This window comes from Barbatula barbatula, assembly GCF_947034865.1.
Source record: "Barbatula barbatula genome assembly, chromosome: 2".
Classification (NCBI taxonomy): domain Eukaryota; kingdom Metazoa; phylum Chordata; class Actinopteri; order Cypriniformes; family Nemacheilidae; genus Barbatula; species Barbatula barbatula.
Window position 1 is genome coordinate 26,766,534 of NC_136767.1, and position 19,022 is coordinate 26,785,555.

Genomic DNA, 19,022 nt, shown 5'->3' on the forward strand with positions numbered 1-19,022 from the left:
CACTTGCACACCAGTTGCGCTTTTATCTGCTTCGGGTTTTCTTCAGTGCTAATTTCTGATAAATGTATTTTGGCGGGGTAGGCTCCCTAAGCTCTACCTCTGTGAGTTCTGTCTGCGCTACATGAAGAGCCGTGGCATTCTGTACCAGCACATGCGAAAGTGCAACTGGTTCCACCCGCCTGCCAACGAGATCTACAGGAAGGACGACGTGTCCGTCTTTGAGGTGAGGAAAATAAATCTTAACCTAGAAAGAAATCACAAATACACAGTGAGGCACACTCGCATGTCTTTTTGGTTATACCCATTTGATGCATTTCTTTCTCTTATCCGTCTACACTTTAGTCGCGCACACACGTTTGTGTTCATATACACACAGAGTCAACAAAGGAAATCTCATTCACACAAAAATGTGCACACTCCCACATTGGCTCTGGCAATAACATGCACCCACATCCTGCACTTGCGAGGTGTCGTAATAACTATGCTCAGCCGGGTAATAAATGAGTAACAGTAACCTCTTATTGTTTCAGAATAGCTCCGGTGATTTACTAGATGTTAGTTCTGTTTTTATGAAGGTAATTTATGCATCAGTATGCAATAAAAACACATAATCTACCGAGCATATCATATGTTCTACAATAATTATCACAACTAAGGATTTCTAGGGTGTGTCACTGCTTGCGTTCCTGCTCGGCCGGTTGGTTTTAGAGGTTCTAGTTCCAGAGCTCCCAGTCAGGTTCTGACTCCGCAGGATACCTGTGGCAACAGTGCTGCTAAAAGCTAACACTACTGGCATGCCTCAGACGGGAAAAAACTGGAGGAGTGTCATTTATCACAGCCGTTGTTGCTGCCGAGCACATTTTGTGCCAGTCTCCACTGTGTTTCAAAATGTTGATTTGATGTGTAGAAACATACTACTGTATTTTAGACAGCGTTGTATTTTTTTAGGTAACACACATGATAAATGTATATCTTAAAAGCACTGCTGGTCAATGTGAATGTTGCTAAGATTGTTATTTCCCAACCAGGTTTAATAAGAAATGATCAGGGGAGGATTTTGGGCAAAATAAACGAGCCGTTGGTGGGAATTCCAGTATTTTGGACAAGAGATTTATTCATTTATCATGCATCATATAAATAGCGAGTGGCATTAAGACAAAGTCTGAAACCATTTATTTCTTGCACAGGTGGATGGAAATGTCAGCACAATATACTGTCAGAATCTGTGCCTGCTGGCCAAGCTTTTCCTGGACCACAAGACGTTGTACTACGATGTGGAGCCTTTTCTCTTCTACGTGCTCACACAAAATGACAGTAAGGGCTGCCATCTTGTGGGATACTTTTCAAAGGTGAGCACAATGTTTATAAGACTATTAAATTACTTTCACATCCTGTGAAGTCAAATGCTTTTGGGAGCTTTGAAGTTCGATGAGTTGTTGATTGAGTCGTATCATTTTCGCCTTCCTGAGCAAAATGGGTCAAGAATAATCTTTTGTATGTGTTTGCAATAATACAGAGGTAGAGATTCTTCGAGATTAATTATAGTTTTAATGTTAAACGGGATCTTAATGTCTATGAATAGGCCATTGATAATGTTTAGTTGTTTCTTTTTAAACATGCTAGGATCTGTTCAACATTTTGAACATATCTTAATCCATATCTTAATCTTAATTGTGCCTGTGCTTGTTTTTCTTTGTAGGAGAAACATTGTCAACAGAAATATAACGTATCCTGCATCATGATTCTTCCACAATATCAGCGCCAGGGCTATGGGCGATTTCTCATTGACTTCAGTAATAATCGGCATTTTGCTCCTCAGTTCTGTCAATCTGTTTTTTAATGAAGGAAATGTTTCAGAATATTTTTTTATAGAGGTAATCACCAAGAGGATAAACTCTTTTGACTCTCTTCAGGTTATCTGCTGTCCAAGAGGGAAGGCCAGCCAGGCTCACCGGAGAAGCCATTGTCAGACCTTGGCCGACTGTCCTACATGGCATACTGGCGTAGTGTGGTGCTGGAATGCATGCATGAGATTAGAGACCGTCAGCTCACCATTCGCAGGCTAAGCAAAGTCACCGGCATATGCCCTCAAGATATCACCGCCACTCTGCTTCATTTAAATATGTTGGAACAGAGAGGGGACGGGTAAGACACACACACACACACACACACTAGGCATGGGCCGGTATGAGATTCTGACGGTATTAGAAGCTTGATCAAAACTATCACAGTATTACTATTACATCTCTAAAATGTGTTATTTTTTTAAAATAAAAACAACTTTATACACAATAAGTTTTATTTTTAAGAAACATATATATCATTTTGGAACAGTAAACATGTCAGGTTAAATAATTAAAATAAATATTCTTTTTAAGAGTTCTTCTTAATTAAATTAAAATAAATGCAGTCAGTTAAGTGAGCCTTAACCTGTAGCTTAACAATAATCAGAAGTTCAGAACATAAATATTTTTCTGTAAAAAATCATTTTAAATGAAAGAAAAAATGCACTTACTTGAGTGAGCCTTAACCTGCAACTCAACAATTAGCTGTTGGTAGAAAGCCAAATAGTATTTATTTCAACAGTGCTAAACACGCTAACTTTCTTAGATGGCTGCAGATGTTAATTTAAAGGCCATGTTTTGACTTTTTTAGAAGCTGCTAGCGTTTGTTTTACATTATAATCCTGTGGAATAAATCGTGTTTTCAAAAAACGTCTTGAGCGCTTTTTTAAACACCAGCGCCGGCATCTTTTTCTGCAGCTCAGAGCGTCTTTTGAGGTTGAAAAAAGTTCCTACGTCAAGCTCCCTTTTCACAGCTAACCAATGAGTGAGAGCTGTCGTTTCCAAGATCACATGCAAAGAGCGTGATTGGTCGAGAAAAAATAAGAATAAAATGCCCGTTGGAGCATAGTTTTCTATAAATGTAAGTTTAATTTTCACTTTCAAAAACTTTAATTGAATTTCTAGCGAGAAATTAGTATTGTAGATTTAAATATGTGATTAGTTATTGCAAAGACACTCTCTGTTTATAATTCAAATAGACTTCCATTATGCTGCCTATCTGTTTCTCTGGGCTGCATACGTGCACCGACACTGCCTCCAAAGTCATGGCGTTTGGCTGCTATTTGTAACCAAACACTACCAGCGTTTTTTTACTTAGTCTTTTTCGAAGGGGAAAAAGTTCCAAGGACTCATCTCCTTCGGCCATCCTGAACAAAGGTTACTGCTTCCACCAACCAAAGGGGAAGGGGCCACGTGACTCGTTACGCTCTTCGCTGCACAGAACCTGAGGGATTCCTGCACTTTCTGTCTTTGAGGAGGAGTAAAAAACTGCTCATACCATAGGAACGGTATAACGGGAAATTTTTGTGGTTTTGAAACCGCGTCTTTTCAAAACCACGGTATACCTTGAAACCAGTAATCGGCCTATGCCTAACACACACACACACACACACTGTAAAATACATGTACATCTTATAAGTGTCAGACAATATTTCTAAAAACATGCACAGGGTAGACAAATTACACATGCACTGCGCATAACATCACAAATAATGTCCATGTTTAAACAAAGTTGTGCACTTTGCTTGTTTTTTGCATCTTATGATGTAATTAGTCACCTCTGACAAGTATGTTGTGTTCGATAAATGCACCAAAGTAGCTGATGTTGTAATCAATTAATGGAGTTTGTCCAGAATGGAACAACATAGATGTAGATCTACTCTCTTAGTTTATTTTTCTGTTATTACAGTGTGGTGATTGTACGCAGAGAGAAGATGGTTTCCGATCATATGACCCGACTGAAAGCCAGACCTCGGCAACTTGAAGTCGATCCTGACTGCTTACGATGGACGCCTGTTATTGTCACCAACACAGTGGTATCTGAGGGAGAAGGGGATGAGGAGGAGGATGACGAAGAAGAGGAGGGAGAACTTAACAAAGAGGTACATTTCAAAGACCATGAAAAATGGAAAATCTTATAAACATGCAAATTGTGTAACTGTTTTGTGACCTTCCTCTTTTTAGATCAAACCCAGCCGCAAAAGTCCTCCACTTTCTTGGCATGTGCAAGAGAGGGAAAAGGATGAAGAGAAAAAGAGCTTCCCTTTGTTCCCCAAAAGCCAAAACTCTCCACCATCCTCCTCTGTTTGCAACAGTGTTGTCAGTCCTGAACGTCCTTCTCTTTTTCTTCCTGCTAACGGTGAGCGCCGGGGACCAGGGCGTCCTCCCAAAAACTGGCCATGGGGCAAAGTAAAAGATAGACCTCGTCCAGGGCCAGGTCGGCCCCGCAAAATAAGGCCACCAGAGGATGACGACGATGATGAGGATGGTAGAATAGTTATTAATAAGGTGACGACAACTTCCCTACATTTGTCTTTAGACAACGAGCCTGACTCCACATCAGCTTGTCCCTTGGAAAGGCACCCTGCCATACCACCCCCACGCAGCAGAGGTCGACCTCCAAGGAAGAAACGTGGTCCAAAACGCAGACTTAGCGAGGAGCATGGAGACTGCCTGCCATTGTTGCCGCACACTGCAAGACTGAGTGAACCTGTGCTATCCCGACCACCATTTTTCAGTGAGAGCAGTGAGGATGAGGATGATGACGAAGACGAGTTAAGGACCCTTTCTCCACCTATACTCACCAAGCCTACACTAGGACTTAAATGCAAGGTATTTGCAGTATAGTATAATTTTTAATGTTCTCTAAGTTTTATTTTATTGGCCTTCAAGGTAAGTTAAAACTATATTTTTACTTGAAAAAAAATTTGGGCCTCAAAAATATAAGTTTAATACCAAACCGTATTTCATAGTTTTAATCAGAGTATATTATCTGTAGTTGCATGCTGATTCTCACACAAGGGTCAGTGAGGATTGAAAAGGGTGCAGATATGATGTGGATTACTCTAATTCGGGATTTTCTTGCTTCTCTCCTCTCTTGCATTTTTTAGTCTCAAAAGTCTTTGCGGAGGCGCCGTGTACGTCCACGCAGCCATCCCCACAGCAGTGTAGTGACAGAGACAATTTCGGAGACCACTGAAGTTCTGGACGAGTCATTTGTGGATTCGGATTCTGAAAGGCCCATGCCCAGACTAGAGGAGGAAACTCCATTTGGCAATCCTCTCCGACGTTACACAGCAGCCCGCAAACACATGGGCTCTACCCTCAAGAGGATCAGCGGAGGCAATCTGACCGAATCAGAAGAAGACGGTAAATGAGACTAAATAAGATTAGATAGAAGTTAGATTCTTCTCAGCTCTCTAGTAATAGTGACAAGAAAGTTAAAAGTTTTTTACAGCCACATCTTCTTTTTCTTAGTATTTTGTGTGATGCTAATAATTTTCTGTGTGATTTGTAAACAAGTTTGCCTCTTGTCTTTGTCCAGATCCCACTCCTGTGTTGAAACCAGTTACTGGATTAAGAAGGCCTGAACCTTCAGAGACCACACAAAGAACAGGGACAACAGCTGACATTCCTGAGGTCCCAGTAAAAAAGAAGAAAGGTTGGCCTAAGGGCAAGAGTCGCAAGCCACTGCATTGGAAGAAGCGTCCAGGGAGGAAGCCTGGTAGTGGGGCAAATCAGACAGCTGACTCCAGTCTGGCAATTCCATCCTCAGAGGGTCTACCACCCCCAAAGATCAAAATGAAGCCTGGCAGGAAACCTCGCAGCTATTACCTGCAGCGGGCCCAAGAGGAGGCAGCGAGACTGGAATTTGAGCGAAGCCGATTAGCTCAGCAGCACTTGGATAATTCAACACTCAAAACATCTAGATCCATAACATCTAACCTCAACCCTGAGAAGCAGAAAGACTCAGAAGAGGAGGATGATTTCCTTCAGAGGTTCAGAGAACCAATAAAGCCTAGAAAACGAGGCCGACCTCCAAAAAATGCCAATCTTCCCCCTCCTGTACCTAAGCCACCCCCTTTGTCTGAGCCTGAAGAGGAAGACGAGGAGGAAGACCAACCATGGACTGTGGAGAAGACTAGCCGTCCACCTTCTCGTACAATGTCACAGTCCTCGATCACAAAGGCCCCTCCACTAAGAGCTAGCACAGACATAGCAGATGCAGAGGAGGATGAAGAGGGGGATGATGATGATTGTGACAACAGAGCTAGTAGGAGAACAGCAACAACACCAGGCTCAGGAAGCAGACGTAGTGATGATCATGATGCCGATGATGAAGGGGATGGTCGCCTCGAAGAGAAAAGTGACAGCGGCACTTGCAGTAAGAGGAGAAAAAACAAAGACTCTGAGGATGATGAGGAGCAAGAAGATGAGGAAGAGGAGGAACAATCATCACCGGTACACTCTCCCCCTGTGAAAGAAGAACCACAAAGCAGTGAAGGTTTTTTAGACTTGTCAGGGCATGTGGCTCGAGATTATGTCAGCAAACAGGAGGAGGGGGAGGACGAGGAGGAGGATGCAGAGGAAGTGCAAGAGGTGAAGACTAGCTCTGTCGATACTCAGGATGAACAGCGACGGCGTGAACAGGAGGAATCTGCGGCGGCTGCAGCAGCTGTGGAAACGGTGACTGCTATTACAGTCACTTCAGAGCCGATGGACATGCAGCCTCTAAATGTTGAGGACAAAGCCGTGCTGATGTTGAGGGCTGACCACTCACATCAGCACGCTGTTTTTAAAGATGACCTTAGTCAACACCAACACACACATCACCACAGTAGTGAGTTGGATCTAGAAACCGTGCAGGCCGTTCAGTCACTTACACAAGGTGAGGCCCAAGAGGAGGAGGCCGAGTCCCACGGAGCCTATCAGGACTGTGAGGAGACGCTTGCTGCCTGCCGTACCCTTCAAAGCTACAGTCATGGTGAAGGAGAGGAGGAAACACTAGCCCTGGTGGAAGATTGTGGAGCCTCCCAGCACAGTCCCATGCCCAACCCACCAATGCCCACATTACCAAATCAATCTGTGCGTTCAGTCAACAGCCCTGGAATGGCTCCTGGTCCTATGGAGACTGGGCCAGGAGTACATGGACCCACAGGAACCGGAGGGGGAACAGGTGGAGGGTATACCCAAATAACCCCAGAGCATCCCAGCTCTCTATCGGCTCCCTCACTACAAAACATGGAGACCTCCCCCATGATGGATGTGCCATCAGTTTCTGATCATTCACAACAGGTGGTGGACAGCGGCTTTAGTGATTTAGGCAGCATCGAAAGCACTACAGAGAACTATGACAATCCAAGCAGCTACGACTCAACCTTGGGCGGTGGAGGTAACGGAGGAGGAAATGGAAGTAATGGAGGTGGCATGTCGGCAGCAGCAGTGGCTGCTTCTTCTTCATCGTCTTCGTCCTCTTCTTCAGCCACTCCGTCATCGTCAGCTTCACAAGGCAACAGTTGCTCCTTTGTCTCAACGCCTGGAATGACATCCTCAAACACAGGAGTTAGCTCTCAGATGGCAAGCATGGGAAGCTGTAGCCTTATCCAACAGGGAGGTCCTGGGCCTGCCAATGTACCTGGATCTAACAATGGTAACAGTGTCCCACAGCCTCCGCCCCCACCACCTCCCCCTTCCGCCAGTACTCCAAGTTGCAGTATTAAGTCTCCGCAAGGGTGTGTCATTGAAAGGCCACCGAGTGCCAGCCAGCAACAGCAGAAGAAAGTCTCTCAGCCACCTCAACAACAGCAAAATCCGCAACCTCCGCCTTCTGTTGCTCCACCCCCTCCACCTCAACAACAAGCACTCTCGCAATGTAGCATGGGAAACGGTTTTGCCTCCACACCCATGATCATGGAGATCCCTGAGAGTGCAGGTAGTGCAGGAGGAGGCCGTAGTTTGTATGACCGTATGGGTCAGGACTTTGGTGCTGGTGGCTATGGCCAACCTACCGCTACTTTTAGTTTGGCCAAACTTCAGCAGCTAACTAACACCATCATGGACCCTCACGCCATGTCTTATTCACATTCTGCAGCAGTCACTTCATATGCTACAAGCGTTTCCCTTTCCAACCCAGGCTTGGCACAACTTGCGTCCTCCGCACACCCACCTTTGTCACAGGCACAGCCCACTATGACCCCACCTCCCAATTTGAGTTCTGGCTCTATGAATCTAGGCTCTCCCTTGATTCAGTGCAACATGCCTGGGCCTAACATCGGACTGCCTCCCCCACCCCATACACAACGTCTCCAAGGCCAAATGGCTACAGTCAAAGGCCACATTTCAATTCGGTCCAAAGCCTCTCAAATTCCAGCGGGCTCCCCACACCAGCAGCAGTTGTACAGTCGTAGCTCTGGGGCTGTGACCATGCAAGGGTCCCCACGCACTCTAGCAGTGCAGCGTGGCATGATGACCAACCTTATGCCCACGCCTGCTGCCTACAACTCTATGAACATGAATCCCCTCAATGCCGCCATGTCAGCTAGCTATCGCATGCCCCAGCCCATGATGAACAGCGGGTACCACAGTAACTCACCCTATATGAACCAGCCGGCTCAATACCCCATGCAGATGCAAATGGGCATGATGGGAGGGCAGGCCTACCCGCAGCAGCCTATGCAGCCCAATCACCATGGTAACATGATGTACACGGGCCCCTCACACCACAGCTACGCTGGCGTCCCCAAACAGTCGCCTTACATGAGCAGATGAGCACTAGAGAACAAGCAGGGGGAGAGAAAGCTGGGAGACGTTTCCACTGAACTCTCTGTACTTTATTCATTTGAATCCACCCTCCAAAGTCAGGGCGAAGGCTAAGTGACAGCGAGCTAGGTGGAAGAAGAGAACATAGAGACAGCGACAATTTCTTTTCCTTTCTAAATATGTTGTCGTCAAGCTCGGTTCCTTATGTTCGTTCCCTATTGCCTGAGCTAACAGAGCTGGGGGAGATGATCTGGGCTGATCACGGGAGATGATTTAACGGACCTTTTGCGGCCAGTGTCATGCTCCCAAAGATCGCTCCATCTGACGTGGTTGTACCAACAGATGTTGGTCCTCCAAAGTGTCCAACACTCCATCCATGATCAAGCATCAAAGCAGCTATAGTGGAAGTGTGGATGTAATCTTTCAAACTGAGAAACAAATATGTTTAAATTGTATTTGAATATACATTGAATCATGCACACAATCGTTCAATTGACATAGGAAGCCTTACCTAAAAAGGGACAAAATAATTGTAGATGGACTTTATTTTTTGTTTCTTTTTTATTATATTATTATTATTTACTTTATTTTTAATATGTACTTTTGTTTTTTCAATGACTGTTGAAATGCGTGTTTCGGTCTGACCTTGTCATGCTTCGCGTGTGTGGCTGTTCTGGACAAAGTGATTTACACTCGCTTGCTTATACACTCGCTCAAGTACATTTTCACACACACACACACACACACACACACACACACACACACACAGAGCTCTGTAGCCACTCGAGAGCTTATGCGGAAGCACTTGAAATAGGGTTCTAGTTGGGACACGCAAGGTGTCTGTGATATCTGTAAATCTGTGTCTTCCTAATATGGAACAGTGTAAACAGAACCCAAGATAATGTTAAAAGGTTTTTTTGGAGTTACAAATGTCTAATAATGACCAAGCATAATTTTTAATATGGTGGGCTGGACCGAGCAGTTTTCCTAAACTCCTAAACATAAATTCCTATGTAAATAATCTGGTACTACCTGGTTCACATCACAGACCTGTAAAATCTCACACACGGTTTCTCCACAGATATCTCTAGAGGGCGCCACAGTCAAATAGAGGAAATAGACTGTGCGCCCATCCAGTGGGGATAATGATGCCTCCTAAAAATAGGCCTTGCTGTGGCACCAGTAAGTAGCGCTCGTACTCCAGCTGATCATGCAGTAGTGATGTTAGCAACCAGAGAGAGAGAGTTGCACAAAAAGGTGCATCCATGTCTGCAATGCACACATGGACAGAGAAACACTCATACCCCGGATAAAGGTTAAAGTGCATGATGTCCTAAGATGGTTGCTGTTTAGGACAATAAGCAGAGAATTTCTTAATGTTCCAGTATTCATTGTCAATATGAGGAAACTTTCTCAATGACCTGACGTTTCACACATTATTTGTGCGCTTTTGTGTTTCTGAATTTTATCAGACTGGGCAGCTTTCTTTTATGACACAAGCTGACTCTTTTTGACTTTAGAAGACTTATTGTAGAGAAAATGTTTTTTCTAAAATATAAAAAAGAAAAATTCTGATATGGATATTGGTACTGTCATTTTTTTCACTTCTGTTTCAGGAAAAAAACCAATGCATATTTTTTAGCTCAACTCTTGGGGTAATATTATTAAGAAATTCAAAACGAAAAAAAATTACAACTCACTTTTAGTGAATTTAAGATGCCTTTAACCTTTTCATTCCATCTCATCTCTAGAGTTTTCTATCTTTGTGTAGTATATTAATGCTATTTTAAAACAAAAGGAAAAAACAGATATCTAAAGGTCACTTTTAGCGTTATTTTCTTTTGTTTTTCTTGGTTATAGTGTGTATAGGACAACTTCCTTACATCTACGAGGCATGTAAAAATGAGCTCAGTATATTTCTGTCTGTTTATATTGCTTACCTTTTCGTATCCTTTGTAATTGTACATGGTGAGTTGTAAGCTAAGAGAGAGCCTGGTAGCTGGAGAAAGAGAGAGCCAAGCTGGGGCGCTCGGTGATGGTCGCAAGCGTCCACCTTCCACTCCTCTCTGTTTTGTCCCTGTATGTATTTCCATTTTTTTGTTTCTTTTTTTTTTCTTAGCAAGTGCTTTCAAAGAACTGTACATTTTAACATGAAACAAAATAAATTATGTTGAGCCATTTCACTTGTAATTGTGTTTTTTAAAACGTCTCTTGAGTCTGAAGGGATTTTAGTCACATTTTTCCTCAAGAAAAATCGGTCCTACAATAAGGTGTTATTAGTTAATGCATTGGCTAACATTGGGAAACATTGAAAATTTCAGTTTTCAGCATTTATTCATCTTTGTCAATGTTAGTTAATGGTGCATTAACTAATGTTAACATTTAAAACGTTTGATTTTAATAATGTATTAGTAAATGCTGAGATTAACTTTAATATTTATAAATGCTGAAGGATTATTTTTATTTCTTGTTAGCTAATGCATTAACTTTTTGTAGTTAACAAATAGCACCTGACTGTTAATTGTTACCGTTAAGTCATTGAGCGATATACTGGATGCAGAAGAGTTTCCCCACATTTTACATTTTAAAGTAAATAGCCACGAAGAGTTCCGTTTAAAAAAAATCTAAAATAATGTTTTTATCACGTTGCTTTTAATAGTGTTGTATTGGGTTAGTTGGCTGTATTTTTTTGTTAAAGTAAAGATTTATTGATATTAATTGGAATGCACAATAAAAACAACATGCTTTTAGACAAAAATTTTAAACGGAGTGATCTCATTTTGTAGCCAAACTCTTCAGTCTATCAAACGTCATATCTTTTGACTGTATGACTTTGTCAAAGTTTATACAAAAAGCAGGCAATAAAAATCCTAAACCATGTGAGAAATTAATTTATAGGATTAGTAGGATTTTATTTGTTAAAAGTAATTTCTGCTTGTGTGTGTATACTGTATACTGTATATTCTAATATGTCTTAAAATGGTCAAGTTAATATGTTGACTTGAGGTTTTTAGCAAATCCAATGGTTAAATTGTTGCAACCACCAAAATCATTTGTATTATTTGTAGGAAGCCCAAGGTTAATATTCTTAAAGCTATTGTTCACCCAAAAATAAAAATATTGTCATCATTTAATCACCTTTGAGTTGTTCCAAGTCTGCATAAATGTCTTTGTTCTGATGAACACCGAGAAAGATATTTGGAAGAATGCTTGTAACCGAACTGTTATACCCCATTGACTACCATAGTAGGAAAAATCACTTTATAATTGTTTTGTTCTGTTGAGCACAAAATCATTTATTTTGAAGAATGTAGAATAGCAAACAATTCTGTGGCACTGTTGACTACCATTGTCATTTTCCTACTAGCTCCAAGAACTGCTCGATTACAAGCAATCTTCCAAATATCTCTGTGTTCAACCAAACAAAGAAATGTATACAGATTGCAGAGAATTTGTATTTTCGGGTGAACAGTTCCTTTAAGTGATTTGGATATGACATCACAAATAAACAGCTCAACAACTTATTTATTAAAATTAAATCTGTTCCAGTAGTGTCCACCGTTAACATTTTTAAGTTAATGTTGTATATCCAAAGCAATACTGCTTGAAATGGCGAAAAATATATAGTCTGAATGAGTTTTATTTCCCTCTTTTTCCATTCTAAGACGGCAACCCAATAAAAAGGGATTTACGTTGACGTTTCATGGACGATGTCCAATGAACCTCGAGCATAATCGTCTCCTCCGTTTCCGCACCGTGCGCCAATCATTTCAAGAGTAGGCGGGTCCTCTTACCCTGCGCGGCTCTCTATTGGACGCAGCGAATGACAATCATGTATTTTCTCGTCGCAAAGTAACGGAGGAGGAAGCGACATTTCTGGTGCTGCTTTATTAAAAATCTCGGAAAGTGGCCGACGAAATCAAAGCCAGTAATCGTGAGTATTGAATACGACTTATATTTGAAACACTCGCGTTTATGCACAACTAAATAAATCGCCATTGTGCATTGAATGCACCTTATAAATCCTCACCGGGCTTGTCATAAGACAGTCCTGTGATGCGCGAGGGGAGGAGAAAATATGGATGCAAAGATACAGGGATGCGGATGTAAGAGGCTCGCTGGCTGTGTTAAACCTATTTTTCTAGCACGTAACCCGATAGGTTTGGGAATATTAAATGAGCTCAACGGGCTATCAGTTTACCGTGGTGGTGTTTGCAGGCTTCTGTACAATAATTCCCTGAACGCCAGAGCAGGTTTCAGATCCGATCGTGTATGTATGGGACAAATCGTCATCATTGTTATTGCCTATCACAGAATTATAATCTCACTTTCTATGTTCCCAGCTGCTTCAGTCCGCAAGCCGTCAAGATGATCCACAGTCTGTTTCTGATTAACGCATCGGGTGATATCTTCCTGGAGAAGCACTGGAAGTCCGTGGTCAGTCGGTCCGTGTGCGATTACTTTTTCGAGGCCCTGGAACGCGCCACGGAACCGGAGAACGTCCCTCCGGTGATCCCGACCCCGCATCATTACCTCATTAACGTCCTCCGACATCGCATCTACTTCGTGGCTGTCATACAGAGCGAGGTTCCGCCACTTTTTGTCATCGAGTTTCTTCATCGTGTGGTCGACACATTTCAGGTTTGAGGCTTCGGTCATTTGATCAGATCTACCAATGACCTGATATGTCCCATATTACCCAAGGAGTACTATAATGTACGTAAGTGTACCTTTAAGGGGCATTGTGTTTACCCGGTACGAAAATGACCTACGGTTTTACCATAGTGGCTTTGCCATTCACCATCTTGGTAGCTTAATAATCAGCAGTTTACTGTTCTCACCACATTTAACATAGTTTAACCATGATATTTGTAATACAAAGATTGCACTATAGCAATACAAAAAGGAACAAGTCCACCATCCATTTATCTTTTTTTATTATAAAACCATGGTCATTTTTAAAGGGGTATTCTAGTCCAGGGGAATTAAACGGTATCACCATGATCCCAAATTACAAACATGGATTTGACCATATATTTTAGGACCATATATATAAACAATATATAAAAAGCTGGTTTCTCCTGTTGGTCAAGCTGATCTTTGGTACAAAACCGTCTTATTGATTGTATGATTATAATGGGACTTATATTGCTTTTAAAGCGGCCATAACTCAGACAGTTTCTGTATGTCTCATGTTAATCTTGAGTAATATATCTCACTCTTTAAATATCAGTAGTCTTTAGTTTGATTACATTTTTAAAAGATGTGCGCACACATTGCCAACAAAATACAAAGTTTCACTTACCCCGTGCCGTTCATGTCCGCCATCGTTTAGGGAAAAAAATATTTTAATGTAGCACCGTAACAAAAACAGTGTACATTAATTATTAATATTTATCGACAACATTATTTGATGCATAAGTCATTTATAGTCAATCTGTGTCCCATTTCAATCCAAATGATCAAAACATTATGTTTTATATTTTAGGACTACTTTGGGGTATGCACGGAGGCAGCTATCAAAGACAATGTCGTCGTGGTCTATGAGTTGCTGGAGGAGATGTTGGACAATGGCTTCCCTCTGGCCACTGAATCAAACATTTTGAAAGAACTTATCAAGCCTCCAACCATCCTGCGCACAGTGGTCAACACCATCACAGGTTTTTATGCGCAGTGTATGGAATTCCTGTTGGCTTTCAGGTCTATAATATTCCGTTTTATTTCTCACCTTCCATGTTTTCTGTGCACAGGAAGTACTAATGTTGGCGAGCAGCTTCCTACAGGACAGCTGTCGGTGGTTCCATGGCGGCGCACAGGTGTCAAATACACCAACAATGAAGCTTACTTTGACGTGGTTGAAGAGATCGATGCTATCATAGACAAATCAGGTATCTTAAACCTGAAGTAGTATGTCAATTTATAATATAACCTTAAGATACAGCTCGATTTGCTGTTAGATGAACAAGCAATGTTTTATCAATCTTTTAAATGTTTTTCTTCCTAAGGCTCCACTATCACAGCCGAGATCCAGGGTGTAATAGATGCCTGTGTGAAACTTACGGGAATGCCTGATCTGACCTTGTCCTTTATGGTAAATCTGTACTTTTAATGTTCAAGGTACACCAGGTAATCTCCGGTTACTTTTGGACCACCTTTCGGTAGAATACATTTTGTAATTGTATTTAACTAAATATTAAAAAAGTGACAAAACACTGTCCATATCCATTTAAAATCATTGCTGTCTGTTTGAGCATGCGATCTGCCCAGCCAATGGCACAAAGTTTAGGGCAAACTTTAAGTTTGCATTAATGGTGCATTTTTTTCAACTTTTTCTTATGATTCTATTCAATCCTTTACACTCTCTCACCTATAGAATCCTCGACTGCTCGATGATGTGAGCTTTCACCCCTGTGTGCGGTTTAAACGTTGGGAGGCTGAGAGAATCCTCTCCTTCATACCCCCAGATGGAAATTTCCGTCTTCTCTCCTACCACGTGAGCTCTCAGAAGTGAGAACTGTTCTACTTGTGTCAAAGTCATGTGAAGATAATGAAAATGTTAGATCCCTATTCGATATCATCAATATGCACAGCGGGAATTAATTTGAATTACTTCTTCCTGTTAAAGTTATTTTGTTTTTACTAATGTTTATAGCATACTGTACAGTTCTTTATTCCGTTATCTGTCTGTTGTATGCTATATATTTAGTCAGCGTAGATAGTATGTGTAATCTGCTAAATCTATGCTGATAGCTTCTGTGTTTCTTTGTGCCGTTTCCTGCAGCCTGGTGGCCATCCCAGTGTATGTAAAGCATAACATCAGCTTTAGGGAAGGCAGTTCTCAGGGCCGTTTCGAGCTCACTCTCGGCCCAAAGCAGACGATGGGTAAAGCTGTTGAATCTGTGCTGGTGAGCAGCCAGCTGCCCCGTGGTGTCCTCAATGCCAACCTCAGTGCCTCACAGGGCACGTACACTTTTGACCCAGTCACCAAGGTACATGTAACCTTCTGTTTCTTATTTTCTCATATGGTTGTGTGTTTTTGTTCACAGTGCACAAATCATTTTGTATATTGTTCCCGATCAACTGTTGTTACGGTGTAGAAGCATTGGATTTTTTATATAGAAAATCATGTTACTAGCAAGTTTTAATGTTTTTATCTACATGCATTATTGGTTTTGGTTTATATTATGTGTAGAACAGTGATAAATTGTTAATGTTTACAGCTTTTGTCGTGGGACGTGGGTAAGATAAACCCTCAGAAACTGCCCAGTTTAAAGGGTTCAATGAGCCTGCAGGCTGGAGCATCCAAACCGGATGAAAACCCATCAATCAATATCCAGTTCAAGATTCAGCAGTTGGCCATCTCAGGTACCTTAGGCCTCTCACTCATCACACCAAACAGACCATTGATAGGGATGCTCCGATCGATTGGCCGCATATCGGTGTTGGCCAATAATAACATCTGTTGACGCGTGAGGACATATATGATGCGTAGGAACGTAAATGATGTGGCGCTACAGCCATGCCATCACTAGTGTGGAATTATTGTGACGTTTCGAGAAACAACTGAAAATGTGCTATTTGTCCTGTATGTTAAATTTTACGTGGAGGAGCAGTGTCCAAAACATACAACAAGCCTGTTTGGGCACTCATGTTTGTAAGTTTAATTACTACAAAAGAACAAAGGCAACATCTATGAGATTTATATGAAAAAGGGTTAAAAGTGACCAGTCTATGTTAATTTTATAGTTTTATAAGTAATGTAATGCGTTTATAATGTAATGCGTTAAAATAATTAGTCTGTCAAAATATTGAATGAACAATGAGGTACCTTGGAGCCTTTCTTTTGGGTAAATAATTGAGAATCAAATGAATGTGCACATGGAAATGACCCTCCGTTGGTAATTTGTGGAAGAAATGTGGGTGGGTGGCATTCGGTAATGTGCTATTGATTTGTTTCACTAACATGAGATGACCACACGGGGGAACTGTTTTCTAAATGATACAGATTGTTCGACAGCTGCACTTTCATATAACAGTGAACGACAAATTATGATTCATCAATGATTCAGTGATTTCTCATAGACACCATAATGCTAAATACAGTATAATTAAGTAAAAGGTGCTTGTGTTCTGCTTTCTCACCCAACAGGTCTGAAGGTAAACAGGTTGGACATGTATGGTGAGAAGTACAAACCTTTTAAAGGCATCAAATACATGACCAAAGCCGGCAAATTCCAGGTCCGAACCTAAACCACCTCTTTCTGCTTCCGTTCCATAATAAATTGGGTTACAGCAAAGAAAGGATTATTTCAGGAAAATGATTCATTCATTGAAGACTTTGCTTGCCGCTGTTGGAAGGAATATGACTGTACAAACATCAGTGTTGTAATTAACATTATCAGATTCATCCATATGCAGCTTCTTTTTTAATTGCAGTTGCTCATGACGGACAACATCTTTCTTCTTTTTTCATGCTCTTTGCTTTATTTCCTATGGTTTTGCACCTCCGTCCTTCATTTCAACACTGTATTTCCATCTACGGTTTTCACGGTCTGATTTCTTAATGAGATTCGCCGTTCTGCTGTGTATTGATCTCTGCTCTCCTCCACCGCAAAATGATGCTATGGGTGACTAATTTCTGCACTGCAGAAGAATACTCTCATTCTCCTATTACAGACTGATTCTTGCTTCCATTCACAGTGATCCTGTGCAGTGTAACGTTTCATTTTATTTATTTGGTCTAGTTCTTTTCGGAATCAGAATTCTGAAGTTTCAGTTCCGATTCACCAGGTAACCACTCAAGTCTTTTATTACAAAATTGACTATTACCTTCCTATGTCAAATCTAACTGACCCCATGAGTCGTATGACACTATAAATGATTATTGAATGCCCAGTTCTCATCGTTTTACCCAGAATGCAACATTATTGCTAGCAAACTAACAGCTTCAATGAGACATTCCGTCCTATCATTCAAAGTGCAAAACAACTTTAAGGATATAATGATTTATAGTTTATTTAAGGATACTACTACTTGAACCAGGAATGGTGTGATTTCTAGCTTCTGTTCATGTTGTGTTGTGTGTTTGTTTTCTGTACTGTTTTACAGATAAACTGTTAACAGTGCCATGAACTGATGAATAAACAAATAGCTTCAAGTTTGGCATCCTGAATCTCTCAATTAGTCAGAATTACAGAAGTATGTGGGAGAATTGTTTCTGATAAAATACATAGAGGAAATATATAGAATTAACAATCTAAATCTAGACATTAACTTGTCAATATATGGTCAGGGTGGGTGGGCAAGGTCATGTAACATATGAGTGGGTATAAAGATGTTCACTAGTACTGAATTCTGTACTAGTCGCTGCACGATGACGTCAGTTAAGTTTAACCCCTCCGTCCGCCGCACTTCGTGAACTCCATTCCGCAAATTACTTCACTCCGCAACTCCTTCCTCCTCCTCATCGTCTTTTAACTCTAAAACTTCAACCCAGTACACAGACGAGACGTTGTGGAAAGTTATGGGGTCTTTCCCTCATGAATTGTAACTTTTCGCACGGATTTCGCCATGTCACGTTTCGGCTCTTTCATAATTATTACACGCTCGCAGCAAACTATGTTTTCGTGTTTATTCTTTATGCCATCGATTCTTTAGATCAACAGTCAACATCATGAAGTTTTGGTCATTTTTTGCGAAGGTAGCATGTTTTCATTTTTAAATACCTAATCATAGTTATACGAATGGGATTGGAAGAGAACGCGGACGTTTCCATCGCTTTGTAAGTACTTCCTACACTTTTCTATTCACAGTACTTTCTTATTTACAGTATTACTAACCAATTGCCGGTCAGGATTAAAATGTGTATTCTCTCCAGTGAAAGCCGTGTAAGGTTTTGCATCCCTAATGATGCCATTAGCGCAATACACATCCTTTACTGATAACTTTTTTACAGTGAACGATACGATAAGCAAGAACTATCAACTCATCAGCAACAGATAACGCAAAAAACGTCATTACAGTGTAACAAATGTTACATTTAAACTCTTTCATGTTTCTTTTTTGTTACAAATTCCTCGTATGCGCGCAGGCAGCGCTACTGGTCGTAACGCGCCCCGGGGTGTTGTTGTCTTTATGCATAGGGGGCCTTGCTGATGTGTCGGTTTTCTCACCTCTCAAAGGAAAACTGTCACTTGTTTGTCAACATAAATCGGAAAAGCTAATGCGAGCGTGTGTGTGTCTCGGTTAAGGTCGCAGGTTTTTACACCTCTCCTTAACGCGACCCTTTTTGCCGCCAGTTAAAGAGCCCGGCTGTATGAGGAGCCACGTGCTCAAGTCTCGGAGCGCGTGCAGCACTCTTGACTGTATTTGCCGGTTTGGGCCATTTAACTAGTTAACATTGTAGAGTTGATAGCAAGG

The 19,022-nt window shown here is 41.4% G+C and overlaps 2 protein-coding genes across 5 annotated transcripts in view; both read left to right on the forward strand.

Annotated features, from left to right (window-relative positions):
• Window positions 1-8,740, forward strand: part of kat6a (K(lysine) acetyltransferase 6A) — a 29,450-nt gene extending 20,710 nt beyond the window's left edge. Inside the window, exons 10-17 of the mRNA XM_079486739.1 lie at window positions 82-223; window positions 1,188-1,349; window positions 1,700-1,793; window positions 1,914-2,145; window positions 3,754-3,946; window positions 4,029-4,676; window positions 4,955-5,213; window positions 5,389-8,740. Coding sequence (XP_079342865.1) covers window positions 82-223; window positions 1,188-1,349; window positions 1,700-1,793; window positions 1,914-2,145; window positions 3,754-3,946; window positions 4,029-4,676; window positions 4,955-5,213; window positions 5,389-8,612 — 4,954 coding nt within the window. The 3' untranslated portion in view covers window positions 8,613-8,740. The remainder of the gene's footprint in view (window positions 1-81; window positions 224-1,187; window positions 1,350-1,699; window positions 1,794-1,913; window positions 2,146-3,753; window positions 3,947-4,028; window positions 4,677-4,954; window positions 5,214-5,388) is intronic.
• A 3,568-nt stretch (window positions 8,741-12,308) lies between these two features.
• ap3m2 (adaptor related protein complex 3 subunit mu 2) lies at window positions 12,309-17,766 on the forward strand. 4 transcript variants are annotated; one of them, XM_079451293.1, is made up of 10 exons: window positions 12,480-12,751; window positions 12,822-12,873; window positions 12,947-13,244; window positions 14,092-14,263; window positions 14,354-14,491; window positions 14,609-14,694; window positions 14,977-15,110; window positions 15,385-15,592; window positions 15,824-15,968; window positions 16,753-17,765. In XM_079451293.1, the coding sequence occupies exons 3-10, from the start codon at window positions 12,972-12,974 to the stop codon at window positions 16,851-16,853; spliced, it is 1,257 nt and encodes a 418-aa protein (XP_079307419.1). In that variant the 5' UTR covers window positions 12,480-12,751; window positions 12,822-12,873; window positions 12,947-12,971; the 3' UTR covers window positions 16,854-17,765. The 4 variants fall into 4 exon arrangements, with proteins under 4 accessions (XP_079307418.1, XP_079307419.1, XP_079307420.1 ...); XM_079451292.1 differs by lacking the exon at window positions 12,822-12,873 and having other exon boundaries at window positions 12,309-12,537; window positions 16,753-17,766; XM_079451294.1 differs by lacking the exon at window positions 12,822-12,873 and having other exon boundaries at window positions 12,659-12,751.
• The last annotated feature ends 1,256 nt before the right edge of the window (window positions 17,767-19,022 follow it).